A 15941-nucleotide genomic window follows, 5' to 3' on the forward strand; every position below is an offset into this window, starting at 1 on the left:
CTTGTGTAGATGCGGCGTTTCAGGGCTCCTTTATATGGTTCCCACCGTGGGTCACACGTGATGATGTCACAGTGACATCACGCTTCATAACACTTATTTCTCCCATATTAGGAAAAAAAGTACACAAAACATAGCGTTGCCATGGTAACAATGCCCAACTGACATCATGTAAATAGGTAATGAATGCCCCACCCTTTAATGCAAACCCCATTATACATAGGACCTATTTTGACCATCTGTTTGCCTGTGTCCCTTTTATGCCCATATTAAGTGCTTTCACCGACGTCACGAAATGGGCGTTACCGCGAGCCGCAGCAGTACTCTCTTTTGTAAACAAACCAACGTGGGATTAATACTAGCATTGGAATGCGGCGATAACGTTTAATTTACGACTTTGAGACAATGCCATTATGTCAAACCCACGGGAAAGCTCCAAAAATTGTGTGGAAGATGCTACCAGCTACAAAGAAGGACTTGGTCCGCAGGAAAGGGCGGCACGCTATTTAGAGAAATTAAGCTTTATATGTGGCAAAGATCCATATGAGCTGGCCCCATTGTCTTGGATCAATGATGACCCAAATATTCTACCTTCTATCAAATATCCAGACATTGTTAACTACCTTATTTTTTCGCCAAGCCCATACTGTACTGTAGCCCACAGGGACAGGCTATACGATTGTGACAGGCCCTGTTTGAAAAGGACACGTGTCATGATATGGTTGCAAAAAGGCATTTAATTTCGACTTTGAAGACAACCATTCACAAAATGCATTTTACAGTATTATTGACCAGTTTATGACTATGTTTATGACTGTGTAATGTTTGTGTCCAAGTCTTTGAATGATAACTTTTCAACACGTCATTCTAGTTCCTCTTGTCGGCAGACTCCAGGACAGCAGCAGCACAGTCCTTGGCCTCCTGGAGCAGCGCCCATATGCGCTCCTGTGTCTGCAGAACATAGAACAGTACAGGAGGTTGTTGAGTTCAGGGGTGTCGCACCAAATTCTGGGCCCTGGGTACTTTAACCTTTGAAAAATAGCAGATATACAAGCTCACAGCATGGCGCCGAGTGCCGCGCTGCGAGCTTGTAGATCTGCTATTTTTGAAAAATGTGAACATTTGTGCAAGTTTTTGAATATTTCATAGGTTTTTGAAAAACCTGTGTTTCTATGTCATGTCAGTAGGTGCTCAAACTTTTTCATGTGAAGGACCCCCGTAGCAGATCTACAAGCTTGCAGTGCGGCACTCAGTGCCACGCTGTGAGCTTGTATATCTGCTACTCAGTCCCACTCCCCCCCCCCCCCCCCCCCCTTATGACGCCCCTGATTGGATTTAAGTGGTTATTCATTCATATGATACCCTGTGTTTATAGAACACTAGAAGCTCTAGACTAGAGTCCCATTTTGATGCCATGCAATCAATACCTTGGTACTTTTACTCAAGTACATTTTGAATTCCGGTCTCTTACTTGTAGCAGATTGTTTCTACATTTTAAGTATTGATACTTTTACCTAAGTAAAACATTTGAGTACTTTATTCCACCACTGCCCACCATGCATGACGTTTTAACAACTACAGTAGCTCCAGTATGTGAGCAATTCAGTGGTGTAAAGTAACTAAGTACATTTACTTAAGTACTGTACTTAAGTACAATTTTGAGGTATACAGTACTATACAATACTTGAGTATTTCCAATTTTCTTATACTCCACTACATCTCGGATCCAAATATTGTACTTTTACTCCACTGCAATTATTTGAAAACTTTAGTTATTAGTTACTTTGTAGATTTTGATCATTATTACAAAACATACATTAACCACTCATTGAGAGCTTGTAGATCTGCTATTTTCAAAAAGATTGTACATTTGAAAACTTGAAATGGGACGTTCTGCATAATGAGTACTTTTACTTTTGGTACTTTTATCACATTTTGATATCAATACTTTTGTACTTTTACTCAGGACAGGTACATTTTGATTTCCGGACTTTTACTTGTAACTGAGTATTTCTGTGTTGCAGCATTGATACTTTTACTTAAAGGAGTAGTTCACCCCCGAAATGACTTTTTTTTTTCTATTGATTACTCATGCCATGGAGACTTGAGTTCAATAATATTTTTTGTTTTTTGTCACATTCCATCCACTGCCATTCATTTGTGTACCCAACCTGGGCCATGCATCCAGGTCCCCATCCGGAATCAATGGGGGTAAACTTACTATAATCACATTTTTGTCTTAGGAATCTGATATGGGTGAACTACTCCTTTAAGTAAAACAAAAGTGAGAAAAAAAAGTGAGAACATTTTTCCACCACTGGCTATAGCTACTTACAGCAGTTTTGAAGTGTTGGTCTGTGATGTCCTTCAGGTTGATCATAACGTTGTAATACGCTCCAAACACTGCGGTCTCCAACGCTTTAGCTGCGACCTTCATGTACGACACACACAACTTTACATTACACACAATACACACTATACAGTACATGCAATACACACATGTGCAATACACAAAACACACTCTCTCCCCCCCTCTCTCTCTCTCTCTCTACCTGTGCGTCAGACATGCAGGCAGCATTTCCATAGAGAACCATTTCCTTGAGAGACGGCCAGAGGACATTGACCGACTCAGCCAGAGACAGAGGCACTCCCACTGCCTGCTTTAAACCATCCTGCATGGCAGCATCTCTCCTGATGACGGGGAGAGAGAGAGAGAGAGAGAGAGAGAGAGAGAGAGAGAGAGAGAGAGAGAGAGAGAGAGAGAGAGAGAGCATACACAACAATAATAGTCCACTAAAATCTTACGATATTTAGTCGACTAAAACTAGACTAAAACTGAAACCTTTCAGACGGCTGAAATATGACTAAAACCCAATGGAAGTTTATTCAAAAGACTATGACTAAAACTAAATGAAACGTTGCTGTCAAATTCAACACTGGCACTGGTTCATTGTTTGACTCTACAACTGCTCTATAAACTGACTGTACAGGAATAAAAAATAAAAAAAACTCAAAATACACACCAACAAACAAACGCGAAAGCGTTTCGGCTAAGAGCCTTTGTCAGAGCGCTGATGAAAGAAAGTGGAAATGTGACTACTTTAATGTACTCCATTGATTTGAAATTATTTGGGATTGTGCTACGTTTTGGGGATTTTCCTGTGTTTGACATGGATATAGCCTATAGGATTTTGGGTTTAGCACTCAACTGAGAAATAAACCCATTGTTGATGTTGCAAGCTCCTTTTACAGGTTTGTGAACGCAAACACATTAACTACACAACACTGGTGATTTTAACAGCAAAGAAAAAACACACAGACACATGCAATATCATGATATAATATCACGCACACGCGCGCACACACACCATGGAAGACACCACTCACATCAAATGTCAGTTGCTTTACCTTTTGATTTCATCTGCGGTGGTTTTGGGCATTTTAAGTGCAGCCTGAAACATAAACATTATCTACTGTTATTGATTTATTTTAATAAATCATTAAATATTCCTGATGCTTTAACACATTATAATTGGTCGATTGTAAAGTAGCTGTTCTAGGATCTAATCCTTGTACTCCTCACTAATGGTCAATTACAGAAGTAACTACATATATTCACGTAGGCCTACTGTACTTATGTACAATTTTGAGGTATCTTTTACCTTTTCTGAAGTATTTCCAATTTTCTGTACTTACTTCTACTCCACTAGATCTCAGAGGCAAATATTGTACTTTTAATCAACTACAATTACTTGAAAAACTAATTTGTAGATTTTGATTACTATTACAAACCCACTTCAGACCTACATTAGCAAATTGAAAATAGTCAGTCTACAAGCTTGTAGATCGATCTGCTTCAGCTTTTATTATTTTCAAAAGATTTGTATACATTTTAGACATTTGAAAACGGAAATAGGACATGTTTCCTGTGACGCATTGTGAGCTTGTAGATCAGCTATTCTCAAGTGGCCGAAATATATATAATACATTTCGGCCACTTGAGAATAGCTGATCTACAAGTTTTATGTATCAATAGGGTTGAAGTGGTTAATGTATGTTTTGTAATAATAATCAAAATCTACAAATAGCTAGTAACTGAAGTTTTCAAATGATTGTAGATTGTCGATACAATATTTACCACTGAGATGGAGTGGAGTAGAAGTTAAAGTACTGAAAATTGGAAATACTCCAGTAAAGTAAAAACAAATGTAACAAGGGTAGGCAAAATAAGCCATGGGCTTCAGCCTAACCCCTTTTGGTCAAAATTAAATGAATCTAAATGAAATGAAATGATATTGTAAATGAAAATGAAAATGACCAAATAAAACTATTACTACTACTACTACTACTAATGTGCAACATTGTTCTCTCACTCAACAGTAAACAAACCAACAAAACGTGTAAATGTATAGAGGGTATCTGCACATTTATAAAGTGACAATTTAATCTAATGACATTAGAGACAGGAATTGTGAAAATAGCCGATCTACATGCTCCCAACGTTGTGAGCATGTAGATCTGCTATTTTCACAATAGAACCGTGTTATACAAAGTGTAATCCCTCAACTCTTAGTGCTCGTCAGGGTGGGGTGGGGTCCCCAGTTTAAATATGATTATTTTGGGGGTCGTGGCCTGAAAAGGTTGAGAACAACTGCCTTACACCGCTGGTCTCTCACCATATAGCTGTTAAAGGCATTAGAATCAGTATCTATCAGGTCCAGGAATGTCTTCATGTTCTGGTGAAATGGAGGAATGAGTCTCCTCATCACAGCGTCCAGGTTCTCAAATTGCCTCTTGCCATAAGTCATCTGACCCACCATGGAGCCTAGAGCTGCTCCCTGAACACGCACGGTTGCGCGCGCGCGCACACACACACGCGCACACACACACACACACACACACACACACACACACACACACACACACACACACACACACACACACACACACACACACACACACACACACACAGAAGTATAACGTCACTGTCGGGCAGAAACCTCATATCTCCAAGTTTCAAATGTGTACATTTCTTCGCAAAGCAAAGCCCTGCTTCATCATACAAGGCCGTCGCACAAAGGTAGTGAAAACAGCCGTTCTACAAGCACACAACGCCTCGCGGTGCGAGGCGTTGTGTGCTTGTAGATCGGCTGTTTTCACTAGTTTAAATCATTTCTAAAATGATAAATACAAAACAAACGGTTTTGGACATACAGAGCTGTATTTTGATTGTGTTAAGTACCAGCTCTTATGCCTTCGCATAAAGGCCTGTCCATACTGTCTCCGACCACCAAACTTTTCATCTGAGAGTTACGACTTTCCGACGTGCAGCTTTCCGAACTCTAGGGTGCCCTACACACTACAGGCGGTTGCCGTCGGGGCTGCCGCTAGGATCAGCGGTGGCCGCACCGCGGTGAGACACAAACACACTCGTTCAGTGATTAAACGCTGCGCGGTATTTCACAAAGATGAACACAATCCATCTCTCACCGCCCGCGTACGCATGCACAAACGAGCACGCTCGCGGGGGATTTCACGGGGCCGCGCCCGCTCTCCTCGCCGCCCCAAAACTCCGCTGCGCGGCTGAAAAAGCCGCCCGCCTCCCATTGAAAATGAATTGCTAGGAGGCGGTGACCGCGGCTAGTGTGTAACCCCCTTAATTCGGGGTAATGCTTTTCAGAAGATGCGAGTGACGTCATTTTGTAGTTGAACCGGACCTTTCCGACAAAAAGTTTGGTGGTCGGAGACAGTATGGTGGACAGGCCTTAAAGTTTAGGCATTAGAGCTGGTACTTAAGACAATCAAAATAGAGCCCACAAGGTTTCCACCCGACAACGACGATAATATGAGCACATTTCTTCTGACTGCATGTCGTAGGCGTCGCTTTCAGGCAGAAACCTCGCGTCTCCATATTTCAACTTTTCATGATAGTGGCGACATGTTAACTACTGTGTAAATATGTGCAGACTGACACACACACAGACAGATAGACAGGCAGAGTGTCAGATCTACAGACGGTATGTGTTACCATGGCAGCGATAGCGGCAGACACAGAGCCCCCGCCGGGGGCCGCCGTCCTCGCCCCGACACTGCGGACAAACTGTGACACCGACTGACCGACCAGCCGGCTGTCCGCCTGTCCCGCTGCCACCATGTACCTTAAGAGTAAGACAAACACGCAAGACAACCATGTACCGGTACCTTCAAACGAGCATGCAACTTTAAACACACTATACTTCAAAGTGTTCAGGCCAAGGACCCCTTAGTTGAGAGAGAGATGGAGCAGGGACCCCCACAACCTTTTGCTGGTATGGAAAATCAAAACCCTGTTTGATGTCATTGTCATATGATTCACAAGCCCATTTGACCACTGATGACCAGATGATTAGAACACTTTCATTCACCACAGAAACAGAACAGAAGCCTAGCCTTTTATATTGTCAGAGGTTTGTATACAACTGAACTCACTCTATGATTCTCTCTTTGGGGTTGAATGGACCGAGAGAGTCGAGACCAAGTTTACTAATGACCTGGAGAGAGAGAGAGAGAGAGAGAGAGAGAGAGAGAGAGAGAGAGAGAGGAATCTTGATTGAAATAATGTTTAAACAAAGACCAGTGTTTCCTGACCGACACCCAAGACATTGCCATCCGTCCGTCCGTCCGTCCGTCCGTCCATCCATCCATCCATCCATGTTTACTGACCAGTCTAACTTTATGTTCTTCTTCTAAGATGAACAGCTTGTCAGTGTCCATGTAATACTGTGCTGTGTCCAGGACGGCCTTCAGGGGAATCAGACCCACAACCTGTGATCCCACCACTGGCAGGTTCAGCTCCTGCACAAACATAAGCAACATTATACCTTCATAAATAGAAGAGCAGTAGAACATAACTCTGTACAATTATACTGTATGTCAATATAACATGAATGAACACATGATACACACATAAATAATACAAACAGGGGTCATCAACATTTCCGTTAATGGACAAACCCGTCCATGGTAAGACTTGGTTTTTCGAATTTTGGCAAATTCTAGATTTTCTTTTTTGACATACCATTATAATTTTCTTATTTTCACCATTAGATCCAATGACAGAATGTCAGTCTCCAGGTTTTCTTCAGAATATGACACTTATTTACTATGACACTATGGCATATTAGGAGTCCACCAGTACTAGTGGTTCTCAAATGTTTTATTTGCAAGGACCCCCGTAACACTGAGAGTGTACAAATGGAACCAAATGGACCCGTAAAGGTCCATTTGGTTCCATCTGTACACTTTCTGTGTTACAAACCTGTTGGTCATTCAGGGCCATCTCCTTATGTATTTCTGGTAATATTATTGTCTTCTCATTTTGTATGTTCATGGCAAAAAAATAATTTTGACAAATATGTCCACCACAGGGGGCAATGACATGTACCACATATGACACATTAGAAAAGTGCACTCCTCTGAGAGTGTGAGGATGTGGATAGGCCAACTATTCCTGACAGTAAATGCACAATTCTTAATGTTTTGTAAGTTAGATTTGCCTCAATTACAATGTAACAGCTCTGAGAACACTATTTCTATTCCCTTATTGTACATAAGTTATTTTGTTTTGATTGCATTGTTCCTCTTTTAATTGGTAATGTTAACGTACTGTATGTTTTCTCATACCAATAATTGAAATGTAATTGAATTGTGTGAGGAAGCTGGGGGTAATAGCATTTCCAGAACATTTATGGTGCCCCCTTTGGACAGTAGTGAAAGTGCTTTTAGAACTGACCAGAGTAAATGTGTAAACACAATATGTTCATATTCTAACTACAGTAGTTGACCTTTTTTAACTGAACTAGTAGTTGACCTTTTTTAACTGAACTAAATTGTCACTTAAACCCCTTAGGTCAAAATGTGATACGTTTTATTGACATAAATTGGTCCAAAAGGTGTCATACGGTATGTAGATGTTATTTTTCTTATCGTTAATTTATCATCAAGCACAGAAGCCTCTTCCCTCTAAGCCAAGGTCACTGCCTGACCCCATGACCTCTGACCTCTGCGTGCCGGCAGACCTCCTGGTAGACAGTGTGCAGTGGGGTGACCTCATAGTCCAGGATGTTGGTGGACACCTGGGCCAGGTTAGACTCCTCCAAGTACCAACCCATTCCCTGGACCTTCTGCAGCAGGCCTGGCTGGAGACACACACAAACACAAACACACACAGACGCGCGCGCACGCACGCACGCACGCACGTGCACACACGCTCACGCACACACACACACACACACACACACACACACACACACACACACACACACACACACACACACACACACAGAAACGTTACTTTAAGACAGAAACCTTTTTATGACAGCGAAGACATGTTAACTACTGTGTAAATATGTGCGAACCCAGGCAGACAGACAGACAGGCAGACTGGCTCATCTACACGCACAACACGCACGCATGCACGCAAGCACGCACGCACGCACACAAACACCCACGTACGCACGCACACATGCACGCACACAAACACGCACGCACACACACAAATGCACGTACGCACGCAAGCACACACAGAAACGTCGCTTTGAGGCAGAAAGCCTTGTGTCTCCATATTTTGACTGATTGATTTATGACAGCGACGACATGTTAACTACTGTGTAGATATGTGCGGACACAGGCAGACAGACAGACTGGCAGACAGGCAGATCCACAGTACACGCACAACGCGTGCGTGCGCACGCACACACACACACACACACACACACACACACACACACACACACACACACACACACACACACACCCACACACACAGAGAGGCTACAGTATGTAGTCTTGATGCTACATTAATCATCACAGTTATTGAAGATCTGCAAAGGGAACGCGTTCATGTTATGAATAGTGACATCGTCGCATTCCTATCATTTAATGACCGGCAGAAGGATGCTAATGTCTTCGGTAGGGGACTCCGCAAGCTCCTACCGGAAACTCATGAACGGTCATCAATTTATTGGCTTAGGAATGCCGCAAAAACTAAAACATCTCCATGAATTCAAGGATTGGAGATCTACCGGTACATGCTCAAGTACATTTTGAATGCCAGACTTTTATTTGTAACAGAGTATTTCTACATCGTGGTATTGGTCCTTTTAGTACAAAAGTACAAAAAAGTGTGTACTTTCTTCCACCACTGGTTATGAGTGAGTATAGGCTACCTGGTCCTTCCCTCTGCCCTGCTCTCTGATGTCCAGGGCGATGCGGTGCGCCTGCTCCTTGGTACTGATCACGTTCACGTTGTACGCAACCAGGAACTTACGGCCTCCCGTCACCGTGGCGCCCCACGACGGGACAAAGGAGGCGGGGCCATAGTCGGGAGCCCACTCCTCGCGTTTCAACTGGGAACCAATAGAAAACACCCAAATGTTAACTCATTAGTCATCAACTGAAAATACAAAACAATACAATACAATGGGCTACAATACAATACAATACAATAATACAACACCACACCACACCACACACCACACCACATCACACAATACCATATCATATCATATCATATCAAGTGCTGAGCTTTCTATTTATTGTCATAGTATGTATTTGTGTGTACAGTATGTGTTTCTTTTTATCTGTGTGTTCGTGTGCGCGCGTGTGTGTGTGTGTGTGTGTGTGTGTGTGTGTGTGTGTGTGTGTGTGTGTGTGTGTGTGTGTGTGTGTGTGTGTGTGTGTGTGTGTGTGTACATACCTTGTCAGGTAGTGCTTCATATTCTCCTGCTCTGACAGATGGGAGGTTTCTTCTATTCTGTGTTCTAGCTGCTTCTCCATACAGATACACTGTAATCAACAGTATTGATGCTATCGTTAATGTACATATGCATTACATACACTATAATCAATAGTATTGATGCTATCGTTAATGTACATATGCATTACATACACTATAATCAATAGTATTGATGCTATCGTTAATGTACAATACATACTGTATAAAATATACACTATAATCAATAGTACAATTGACTATTGATGCTATTGCTACTGTACATACAATACAGATACCCTGTAATCAATAATATGTGTATCATCATTAGACATACATTTCAGATATAATACCGATCACCCTGTAAGGAAGGAGGAGGAGGAAATGCTTTTTGATCTCCATCCCGAGTGCATCGTCTTAGTTTCGGCAACAGTTTACAATGCCTGTCTGATACATTGAGATGATTGCAGCAACAGTACTGTGGATATGATCTGTATCTGCCATTGACTACTGTAGATGGAACTTTGGAAGTCATGCGTTGTTTGTTAGCTCTTTTCACCATGCAGCTATGTCAGACGCTCAGACCATAAAAAAAAAAAAAAAAAAGTAGAATGATGACAGATGTATTAACACATTTTTGCCTGCCACCGATCAATGTTTTTCTCCCCAATTTAGTTTTTATAGCAATTAATTCCACCACACACACATTTCTATGTTGTCACTGCTGCTATCCCACTGACTCAACTGCCAGTGAGGAGCCCCCACCGGGAGGACGTGCGGCCCCCCAGCCCTTAGGAATACATGTAGAGACAACCTCCCTGCCCGGCTTCCTTCCCGCCACGTTGCACCCCGGCAGAGCAGCAGTGATCAATGCTCTTGTTAAAATAAGTAGGGACTTTAAGCAACGATGGCTATGGCAGTCCACTACAGCAACCGAAAATGGATCAGTGCTCAATAAATAAACCTGCTTGCAGTCGCAGCCGTTCCTACTACGTCAGAAGCTAACTTTCCACGTAACGTCCACAACATCTGCTGCATAGACACGTCACCAAGGGAACCAAAGAGTTCAGTAAAAGGGGTGGGAACCCGTCGCCGACGGATGTTTGCTTAACGATTTTGACTGCCACGGCTATCGCGTCATAGCAGCTGTACTTCCGCCTAACGGAGCCGTCCAGAAAACCGCACTTGCTTAAACTCCCTAATGTGTCACCCAACCTTGTTACCCAACTTTGAATGCCCATGTAATATATTTACATGATGGCTGGACTGTAAACTCCCCATAGTAACCCATTAATGTTTTCTCATATAATCGCTGCTACAGTAGACCAGAGAGCTTAGGTTGCCATCCATGGATATGAATAGCACAGTGGTTCTCACAGTCCGGTGACCTCCTAGGGATCCTTGAGGAGGTCAGGGGGTCCCCAGCTAAATGATTGATATATAGGAACAACTTGGACCCTTATGGGTCTCTTTGGTTCCATTTGTACACTCATAGTTATGGCCTAAATGTCAACTGGAGATCCTTGAAATTAAGAAAGTTCCACTGGAATACAACACTGGAGGTGAATCTGGCTGTGTTATAAAAGAAATGACTGTTGCCTCCCAATTCAAACGCTTCTGTCATAAGTCATGTTTCCATAAACTTATTCGAATTAGGGATGCGAATTATCAGAAATGCACGTTAAGACAAAGCAAAACTTTGCCCGTTTCCATTACACTGATGAAATGCGATTCTTGGGAGATCCTGCCTGGGTCCGTCTGACCAACCTCCTGTAAATACTTCCCGCGGGCTTGCACACAGTGCAGATCGAGAGCTGGGATGGGGCTGATTTTTTCAGACGGAATCCGAGACGTGAGCACTGCTGTGACTCGCTGCAGCGTCGCGGATGCGAGCTGCTGTGAGCTTGTAGATCGGCCACTTTTGGCACGCAACACGGTGTGATGACAAAGGGTTAGCCAGGATTTACTTGGATGATGTGACGGACGCGGCTTGCACACAACAGAGCCGTAAAATAAACATCCAATGCAAGGTACAGTAGTCGGGAACACGGCGCTAACAAGTTAGTAGCTCCCTTCAGCCAAATCGATATCATGCAAGTTCAATGCATTTTCATTCAAAACGTATTCGCTTCGTGTTTCCATTTACTAACGCGCATTTAGTTTATTCGATAAAGCCTCAAAATCCACCTCCTCCAAGCGGATAAAGGTTTTTGCGGATAATGAAAGTTAATTCGAATTTTGAAGTGTTTCCATGAAAAGATTTATTCGCAAAACCCTTAATGAGCATTAAGAGGCTTTATGGAAACGCAACTACTGATACAGTCTGGAGCAACGGAAGCTCTGAATGCTCTGATGCAGCATCTCTGCCAGTCTAACCAGTGTGTGGGCATGCAGTCTAACCTGGGACATGCAGCATCTCTGCCAGTCTCTGAGCAAAGATGTTGGCACAGGACACGCAGTCCTCCATGGTCACGTTCTGGACGGGGATGAAGGGACAGACGTCCATCGCTCCGGTGCGAGGGTGTTCACCTACAAATATACAGACATAATAATAATCGAGACCAATGCGGCCGATTTGCAGACTTTCATAATAACTAATAGAATAATGTTCACTTGCGACAGAATACACACATATTAATAACGAATAGAATAATGTTGTCTCATCAATAATCAAATATTTGTGTATTAAAACATGCCTACCAACTATCAGCTCACTTCCACAGCTGCTAACAGCCACTGATACATTTTGATGGGGAAATATAGTTTTGTATTATCCGAATGATTATTATCTTTAAGGCAGGGGTCTTCAACGTTTTCAGGGCAAAGACCCCTTAGCTGAGAGAGAGAGATGAAGCAGGGACCCCCAGATTCCATATAGTTTCATCGTTTGACAGCACAATCATCAGTGGATTTTGGATTCATGTCAATTTGTGTTTTCAGATATTTAACCACTTGAACCGTCAATACTTGACCTTTCACTCTGTACTTAAGTGTGCTCTTTTTTCCCCTCTACACCAAACCTCTTTGCCAAAAATAGCCGATCTATAAACTCACAATCTACCGGTATAAGCTCACAGCGCAAGGCGTTGTGAGCTTGTAGATCTGCTATATATTGTTGTCTAAAGTTCTCAGAATATGGACGTTAGGGTTCGAGTGGTTAATATAAAAAAGGAGAAAAAATATTTGAAGGACCCCCTGTAGTAACTCTGAGGATCCCCTAGGGTTCCCGGACCCCCTGTTGAAGACCCCTGCTTTAAGGCAATCTAGTTATTCTGTTAAATATTGATTCTGAATTGATTCATGGTGTTTTTCCAGCTGATGGATAACGTAGGCCATTATGTGATGTTTAGGTATCTGTGACCCCATGACCTCTGACCTCTGACATCAGCTGTCCAAAAATTATATCCATTTTGATTGGTCACTTGAAAGGTGATGTTCAAGCAGGGCAAAGGACAGTTTCATGTAAACAGACACACAACAGTTCAGGGTTCAACAACATCATTCGACATTCACACAACTTCCCAGTACGACCACTGTCTTGTATGGTTGGTCACTGGGAGCCGACCAGTACAACTACAGTCTTGTTATGTTGGTCAGCAGGAGCTGGTCAATTCTTCATTACTCGGATGCGTACATTAATTTAGTTTTTTTACACAATACACATACATCCCTTACCGAAAGTCTTACTTATCACAGATGTTCAAAAGTCCTATACTTGTGGGTACAAATTATCTATGAACCCGTCGTCCTGGTGGCATAAGGTGGAACTGGTTGTACAGAAGCACCCAGGTACTTAGAAAGGGGGAAACCCATATTACTCATACATTCTCATACATTAAAATCTAACAAGTTTGTTTTTATTACTCTAAAGTTCTGCCCAGTACAGCCACGGTCATATTGTTCTTCTACTTCTACTGAAGCAGTGTTGACTATTCTGCTCTCCCATCCTAAACAATCAATATACTTTAAAAATATTTGAAATTGATTGATAGATACAATATATTTTAAACTTACTTTGTCCACTCAAAATATATAATCGTAATATTCTTTTTATTATCATATTTAGAAATGTATGTTTTGCATATTTTCTTTCAGTAATTTAATAGCTTGGTTAGAAGGATGAGTGCTTTGCTGACCTGAGTGTTTGGTCATATCAATGAGAGGGAATGCAGCGCTGGCTGCACGCAGGGCTCCCTCCACCACTGCCTCGGAGGAACCAACGAAGGTGTAGACCGTTCGGTTGGTGGACGAACCAGGGTCAACATCCAGCAGACTGCAGCCGTCCGTCCCTGAGATAGCCTCCGCGATGGCATCTATCACCTGGAACAGAAGAACATGGGGGAACATAGGAGAAACAGAGGGACATACAACAGAGAAAGACAGCGGAACATGCAGAGGATCGTAGAGGATCATAGAGGAACATAGGACCACAGAGAAACAGAAACAAAGGAGGATTAACACAGGAAAACATACAGCATATATAGTGTTTTGTATTTGGTGTTATCTTTTATGCTATTTGATGGATTGAATACTTAGGACCTCAATGGAAACAAGTCCTCTGGACTTCTTTGGGTTACAATTTTAGACCAAAGTGTATGACTGTACCCGTGCTGTTTGCATTTCTGTCTAATAAAGTATTCAATTAATCAATCAAACAGTAGGATACTCTACCCCTAGGCGGCAGTGGCCCATGGGTAGAGTGACTGGTAGAGCGGCCGGATGGCAACCATGAGGTGCCCAGTTTGATCCTGGGCTCCCCCAGAGTTAGTGTCAAAGTGTCCTTGAGCTGAACCCCTAATTGCTCCCGATGAGCAGGTTGGTGCCTTGCATGGTTTCCTCCGCCATCGGTGTGTGTGAATGTGGGTGATTGTAATGCACAATCTATATAAAGTGATTTGGTTAAAAAGCGCTGAATAAATGCACCGTTTAGCGTTTATGTCAGTAGAACATACAAGAACACAGATGTTCTATACATAAGTATTGTACACATACACAGTTAATTACGTTATTATCAAATACAAATACAACAGCAAAAAGTTAATTTAACCATTCAATTCTTCACCTCTTTGTTTCGTCCTTCTGAGAAGTTAGGAACACACTCCACCAGCTTAGCCATTATTCACCAGCTCCACTCCAGTTCTTTCTGCCAAAAAGACAAATCAGTTCACTGTAAGACGGATCACAGCTGCGTCCACTGCCCTCACACACTTTGCTCCCCAGTCAATAACAAACCAGTGTGTTTAACGTGTGTGTGTGTGTGTGTGTGTGTGTGTGTGTGTGTGTGTGTGTGTGTGTGTGTGTGTGTGTGTGTGTGTGTGTGTGTGTGTGTGTGTGTGTGTGTGTGTGTGTGTGTGTAATCATTAACAGGCGGTATACAGGTCCTCATTCTGTCCTGATCATTCTTAAACACAGAGATGAGCGGGTGACTCTGCACTCTAATCTACCCATAGAATGAAGGTATGTGCAATGCCTTGTACTCTGTGTATAAATACTGCAAGGAAAAACTTTAGCAACATCCTTTTTCATATAAATACGGTTACAGAAAGATTCACACCTGGGAGCTGTCCAGCATAACCATAGCCCAGTCAAATAATGGTGTCACTGGGAACTGACCACTGACCAGTATATGGAATATGTACTGGAGAATGTTAGATGTCTACATAAACTGTGTAGACTGTTATGTCATTAACCCATTAAAACCTGAGGCCGATTCTACAAATGCCTTCCAAATCAGTAGTTCTCAAACCTTTTCCTGCCAAGGACCCCTAAAATATGTATTCAGCCGCGGAGCTCCCATCTGAAAAATGTTTTGTGCCAGGGACACCCAGAAGAGAAGATTTATGTAAAAACGCTTTCCAGATATAAAGTACAAGCTCACAGCGCGTTGCGTTGAAAAATGTATGTTTATATACTAAAATCTAAAATAACCCAGATGCTTTCCCAGTTAGTTAATATGAACTGTATTAATACTGGAGACTGTTATGATGTTAATATGAACTTGAATATGTAGTAAAGAATGATGTCTACCGTATATGAAATGTAATATATCCCGGAGACTGACTATTCTATTATGTGAAGCCTTTGAAGTCAGGGCCACAGACCACAGAGTGTTTATACAGAGGAGGTGTATTTCTCTGGACCAATGAATTTGGAGGAACAGTTATCTATTCACAGACATTCAGACTTGGTTAGT

At 42.3% G+C, this 15941-nt stretch overlaps 1 protein-coding gene across 1 annotated transcript; it reads right to left on the bottom strand.

Annotated features, from left to right (window-relative positions):
* Positions 1–714: 714 nt before the first annotated feature.
* ftcd (formimidoyltransferase cyclodeaminase) lies at positions 715–15815 on the bottom strand. The gene is made up of 15 exons (XM_080723750.1): positions 15776–15815; positions 14811–14891; positions 13885–14068; positions 12149–12277; positions 9734–9822; positions 9204–9383; positions 8037–8174; positions 6700–6831; positions 6466–6527; positions 6026–6155; positions 4674–4835; positions 3406–3449; positions 2550–2688; positions 2333–2428; positions 715–948 (listed from the first exon to the last, which is right to left on the bottom strand). Exons 2-15 carry the CDS (start codon positions 14862–14864, stop codon positions 865–867), a joined length of 1623 nt encoding a protein of 540 aa, XP_080579876.1. The 5' UTR covers positions 14865–14891; positions 15776–15815; the 3' UTR covers positions 715–864.
* Between the last annotated feature and the right edge of the window lie 126 nt (positions 15816–15941).

Source organism: Nannobrachium achirus (assembly GCF_963921795.1).
Source record: "Nannobrachium achirus genome assembly, chromosome: 4".
Classification (NCBI taxonomy): Eukaryota; Metazoa; Chordata; class Actinopteri; order Myctophiformes; family Myctophidae; genus Nannobrachium; species Nannobrachium achirus.